The sequence below is a fragment of the Saprolegnia parasitica genome, assembly GCF_000151545.1.
Source record: "Saprolegnia parasitica CBS 223.65 unplaced genomic scaffold supercont2.54, whole genome shotgun sequence".
Lineage (NCBI taxonomy): Eukaryota > Oomycota > Saprolegniomycetes > Saprolegniales > Saprolegniaceae > Saprolegnia > Saprolegnia parasitica.
This window is the reverse complement of record NW_012156448.1, coordinates 236,382-242,776: the sequence shown is the minus strand read 5'-3', so window position 1 is coordinate 242,776 and position 6,395 is coordinate 236,382. Positions and strand designations below refer to the sequence as shown.

General features: G+C 57.4%; 1 protein-coding gene across 1 annotated transcript; it reads left to right on the top strand.

The window, feature by feature from the left end:
• Positions 1-12: 12 nt before the first annotated feature.
• On the top strand, positions 13-645 carry SPRG_09848 (hypothetical protein; the record flags this gene model as incomplete). The annotated part of the gene is made up of 3 exons (XM_012349497.1): positions 13-435; positions 492-548; positions 610-645. 3 exons carry the CDS (start codon positions 13-15, stop codon positions 643-645), a joined length of 516 nt encoding a protein of 171 aa, XP_012204887.1.
• Between the last annotated feature and the right edge of the window lie 5,750 nt (positions 646-6,395).

The window sequence follows — 6,395 nt, the reverse complement described above, 5'->3', positions numbered from 1 at the left end:
ATGACGGCGGCGATGATCACGGCGGGCGCAACGTCAAGATCTAGGTCGTCTGCGCGCACGACGGGCGCCCCGACCGAGACAGACGCGACGGCCTTTGGCGCCGCGACGGGCCAGGTGCAGCGGGCGCTCACCAAGTCCAAGACGGCCGTGCTCCCGGACGTCGACTTGTCCGCGAACACGTTGTGGCTGCTCCCCTGCGCGAGCGCGCCGGCCGATGCAGCAAGCGCGGTTGAGGGCTCGGCGGCTCCGGCGACGGCCGCGGCCGACAAGGACGAGGCGATCGTGCGCGCCGACGCAGCGGACGACAAGAAGGACGAGTTGGTTGTCGCGCGCGCAAAGTACGACGCGCTGCAGGCCCAGCACGACGCGCTGCGGGCCCAGCACACTCAACTGGAGCAAGCGACCAACGAGTCCCAGCAGCTACATTCGAGCCAAGTCGCCGAGCTGGACGCGCGCTGCAAGGCCGCAGAGCTCGCGCGCACTCGACGGAGATCGAGTTCATCAAGGCGGCTCCGCGAAGCAAGGCGACCCAGCCGACGCCACCAACGGTATGCATATTCTCCTTTTGTATGCATTTTCATATTGTATTTTAGGGCGCCAACCCTTTAGCTACATCGCCAGCCCGGCCCGCGTGCCCGGCTCTAGATGTAGTCCCCATAACATTCAATCAATCCAACATATTTCGCATTGAAATCAAATTAGTTCAATCAAACTCAAAGACTTTGCTGCCAGTACACCTGAATGCGTGCAAGAACCAGTGCGGGATCGTTGGGAGTGAGCTCAGCGATCCATCCCGCGATGAACCCGACTCGCCGAGCAATTGTAGCTCGCACGACGTCGTACACAGGCCCCAGTACTCGCACCTACGACACGTCGTGTCTTCACTTTCATTCATTTCGCCGAGGTCGAAGGACCGATTGCAATGTGAGGCAGACCATGCGCGCGTGAGGCAGACCATGCGGCAGACCATGCGCGCGTGGTCGGTGACCTCAACCGGATGCCATGCCGGCGTCTCTTCACGCTGGCGTGTCCTTCTCGGCTGTCATGCGGCGTGTATCTTGGTGCTGCACAATGGCGCCACGGTCGCCCGGGCGAGCCCCGCGTCCACAAAGCCCGTTCCTGATGATCGCCTTTCCCGGCCGCACCACCCAAGTTGCGTGCGCGAAGACGCGGGTGGCCCCGCGATTGGTCGACCGCTGCGGATCCGAACGCGTCCGATTGGACAGATCCACACAGAGCCCCACATACGACATATGGCGGGAAGACCAAGCCAGCAGCCAACCGAGAGGCCATCCCACCTGCTTGCAGCCAGCTTCCTTTTGTGCTTTCAAAGGCAACGTCGAGTCGAGCGACCCAGCTACATCCTTTGACGAGGAGCAAGGCCAAGACTCTGATGTCACTGAAGAAGCACACGACGCCGCGAGCGTCCTTGGTCCCGACAACAAGCTGCGTGTACATACGATCGAGGTCGACACCGCCTCGCCTCGACACGACTACGCGCGCAAGTGCAGCGCGTACCAGGTCCTTTTCTCGAGTCCTCAAGGTGGCTACGGCGACATGACCTGCAACCAGTCGCCGAACCCCGAGAGCTTTCGCCTGGACAAGTGTACTAACGAGGCAAGGTACCCTGGTCTCGACGCGCTTCTCGCCGACTACATGTGCTAGTTTGACGCTGCAGTGCGCCGCGACAAGCTCTTCCATTGCACGACCTGGACGGACGAGCACAAGTACCATGCGCCCACGATGTGTCTCGGCCACGTTGATGATCGCCGACGCAACGATTCCGCCATGCTCGACGAGCTCGTGCAGCGCCTTGTCACTGCTCCTGGGTCAGGTTGCTTTACGACTCTCGTGTGCAGCGGTCAAACTAACATCGGTTTTCAGCAGCACGCCAGCAGTCAGTGCCGCAACGACCGCCGCCAGGACGAAGAGCGCGGGCACGACGAACGCCAGGTGCCCGATGCGACGCCCAAGAGGATCGGAAACAAGCACGTCGTTGGTGTCGGCCTAGGTCTGTCGCCGTACCACGCCCGCGACATGCATAAATACTCCGTGCCCGAGCGGCGGTTCGCAGTCGATACGCATCGCGGACCTACCGGTATAAGATATGCAATACGACATGGATGTACACTGACATGTAAGGCGCACGGTACCGCGACTGCCATGTGCCCGACGTGGATGTGAACGTTGTTGCAGCGACCCGACGGCAGCTTCCTCCATGTGACAGAGCCTACCAGGACGTGAACCTATACGTGGCGATGTTTGTGGCTATGACGTCGACTCGATGGCGAGCGGCTTACCGCTCGCATCACGCATGCAACTGCAGCAAGATTGATTGGAATGCACCGCATAATCATGGAATTCAGTAGTATAACAATATACACACATCCACTGAGTACAGGATATGATGGACTCGTCGTTGACTGCTTCGCTTTTGTACCGCCGCCCATGCGCGTCCCCAGCGACCTGCATGAGACCAGCTGTTTGTGACAGGTCAGTTTATCACGTCATCCGATGATGTGACGAGAAACCATACGCATCTCATCGTCGTGCGATCGATCGACTGAGCCTGCGTCGATGCGCCAATGTCACTTTGGATGCAAAGCTCAAAGTGCAAGAGTCTTGCCCTTTGACACCGACATCTATTGCAGTCACCCCATCCCGTGGATTCGCTGCCTCGTTCCCCCCAGTGGTCTTTCGAATGTACTAGTAAGCTGTTAACTTCTCGAAGCTCCTCGCCGACCAGCTTCAAGTATCCCAGCGATATGATATTCGCGATGACGCGCCTCTTGGTGGGCGTATTGGGTTGCTCCACATGGGACGCTAGAGCTAAGAATGTACATGGTTTTCGCGTTTGCGATGGTTGAAGCGGGAAGGACGGGAGTACGATAGCAGTCGAGGTGCCCGCATGTGTACAGCCAAGGCAAGCGAGGGCGGTACTTTGTAGCGTTCTCTGCTTCGTAACCCTACCCGCACTGATAGCTTCAAGCCGCGTCCAGCCAAACGTGCATGGTGCCAGTCAAAGGTGCGATTGCGAGCTGTCTTAGCTGAGAAAAAACGGGCCGCCGCTCTACATGTTGCACAGAGTGTAGTCCAGCTGCGAACTCGCGGCTTTCAGCCTTCCACGTTACTGGCATCTCACGTGGTCCAAGCCCGGTATGAAGTTGTGAGCTGCAGCAATCCAAGGACCCCCAAGGATCGTGTTGCATCGCATTTGAATTGGATCGAGATGTACGGGGCGCCGAGCGTACACATCCATGCTATATCTCCCACCCAGGCTCGCCACGTGGAAGATCACCATGGCCATCATCTACAAAGGCATGCCGTTGCATTCAAGGACTCTTCAGTTCATGTCGCGATGGAAGCAAGGACTTTCTCTCCAAACAATGGTGTCAGCCACAAGTATCTTTTGCCGAACGTTCTATATTGATTGTGGACACTCGGTTGCGAGCCGCTAGCTTTGTGTTGCTGGCTGTGCGTGGCCAAACGACGACTGCCAAGTCCTTGGACGATTGCCGTCAAGGCGCTCCACTGCACCTGCACCATTATAGCCTCGTGCAAGCCCACATGATGTGTTGTTGTCAAACTCGTGTACCGTGACCAAAATTCTGGACGCACGTTGAAGCTGTGTTGCGACGCGCGATCGCCAGGCTCCAAAAGCCAACACCCACAAGGCTTTGGTCAGCCATTCCTTCAATAATCCGTGCGCAGAGAGATGTGGCGCGATTGCGATGGGCAGAAGCTTCTCTCGGTCCTTCATGACGTACCCCACACTGGTCGCACCAAACAATACGGTGGGAATACCACCACCGACTGCACCCACCCGATTCCAAGGAGTCTTTGCAACCACCCCACATACTCGGGCATGCAGTCGCTGCGGTACAGGTTTGTGCTTTTGCTTCACTGAGCATGGCGCAGGCCGCCAGCACCTGTGCGGTTATGCTCTACGCATTTCGAACGGATGTAACGTGGCCGGGTCCAATGTGAACGACGTTTGCGACCTGCAGATCGTTTCGTGGTGTATTTGGGCGAGATGAACGCGAGCAGCACATGAGGCTGTCGATAGAGGCTGTTGCTTTGCATGAGTATCTCGACAAACTGATCCATCTCGCAGGACCAAAGATTACTCATCATCAACAAATATACCAGCCAGCGGTCTCTTTTTCAATTCCCTCGTCCACGTCTGGGCTACGTCGATGGAGAGTGAGACCACTGCATGTGACGGTCACCATGTCACGTCATCCGACGACGTGACCATGAACCATAACTGTATCAGACCATGGATTGATCGATCGACCGCGCCTGCGTCGATTCCACGTCAGATTGGAACCCAAAGAAATAGCGTCGTGCTCCTAGACGCCAATCGCAACTGCTGTCATCACAACCCGCAGGTCACTCACTGCACGCGATCGTTGTTTTCCGACACGAATGATGGCGCACAAACTGCATTTAGCGTTGCTAGCGAGCGTTGCGAGGACGGTCTTCTGGTTTTCGAGAAACACACGCCACCGTGCATGTTGGCCGTCAAACGTGCATGGAATCGGTTGGTACATGTAGCTCTCTTTCGGCTGAGAAAGAACGGACCGTCGCCGCCGCTCACTATATCACGCAAATTATAGTCCGGCTGCGGGGGTCGCGGCTTCCAACCATCCAAGCTACTTGCACGCGTGAGCAATGCGAGTCCCAGCTACTTCAAGGTCGGTGCCCAAGCCTCTGTGTGAAACGTGGAGCGACAGGGCACGAGAGTGCGTCAATGGTTCTCGATACCAAGACATGGCAGCGATGAGCGCCGCCGAGTTGGCAACCAGTGCGTCACTACGGGTAGACGTAGGAGGAGGGTGAGCGCGGAAGTGCCAAGCAGATCGCTCCGGTCGTGTACTTACAGCACTGTTGACGCATCACCAAGCAAGAAGATACTCGCCAATGGCGTGAGTGCAGGCGAACTTGAACCACCGCGTGTATCGCACGCTCGTAGGCTTGACACCGCTCAGTGTTGAACAGCTCATGGCGCTCAAGTTCGTGCGCCACAAGCTCAATACCGAACTTGAAGCTCACCCTGCCCATGGATTGATGATGGCGAATGCATCTGAGCCGAAGGCGACCGGGTGTCCCGAAGGAGCTGCCGCCAGGTAGGGCTTATGGAACCACGACTCGCTAAGTCATTGGCGGTGCGCACGGCCGCATAGCCTTTCAAGCCAGGTGACCGAGGTGTTGCTAGCTAGCTACGCAGTACTAGTACAAATGACTTTGATTGCTCGACCATGGCGATGCCGTTGGCTCCAGCCTGCCATGCAAGTCGACGACCGCTATTGTAGCAATGTAAACGATCATTCTGTGTGGAAAACGCAAGAGCGCTATAGCACTCTACTAGTATGCCACAGACATTGTGCGCGGGAGGCCGCAGCAGTACGAGTGGCGTCGTGGGCTCGCCCTCGCCGCCGGTGGCCAGGCAGGTTGCCCCTGCTGTGAGCACTCGAGAACGTGTAGAGGCCGCGGCTTGCCTGGCTACGCCAGCAGGAGCTTCACGGGCAGCCGCAGCAGTCGGGTTGGGTCGGCGCGTTGCCCTGCTTCCTGAGCGCTTCCGTCCCGCCTGATGTTTTTCGATATAAGCCTCAAGAGGGTACCTCTACTGACCTATACTAGTGGATACGGTCATCTTGGGCCTCCGTGGATTCGCTTTGCATGACGTGGGCGGCCACCGGCGCTCCATCGCTCGGACCATAGCCGCGTCGCCTTCGTTACGAGGTTCTTATCGACGTTGGATGTCAAGTGCACCTTGCTGTCGGCTCTGTACGTGGGAAAGGCTATGCACATGCAACACAAAAGGCGTTAAATCAAAAACGTGTATTAAACCCACGTTTATTATTCCCAATTTCGCCTCGGTATGTTTACAGACGTGGCGGCGTACGTCAAGCGCAAGGGCGGCCATGTGAAGCTTCTCACCGACGAGGAGCCATGGTGGAGGCTGAAGCTGGTCTCGACGAGCGGCCGCCGTCGACGGCCCATGGCCTTCATGGGCTCATCGCAATGGGCTCATCGTAGCCTTGGCATGCGACAAGGACGTTGCCCTCTAAGAGACTTGCCTGCTGCCAGCAGGCAATGGATCTTCAACGATTCGGATCGATAGACTTGGTCTAAGTATACTATAGAGAAAGGAGGTGGTTCTATTAAGCTCGCCCGACAGAGCTCATTCCAAATTTGGCAGCCTGGTTTCCACGAGCCTTGTACGCGCCGCAACGCTATCTTGCTTTGTCTTGCCTGACGCCTCTGCAAGTGCCTTTTACAAGTCTCTAACCCTGGCGATGAACAGCAGCGACTTGCGCGACGGGACGCATGACACTTGGGCGGCTCTGCACCGAGCCAACCTCCTCGCAGCCAAGACGGCGCGCGTCGCA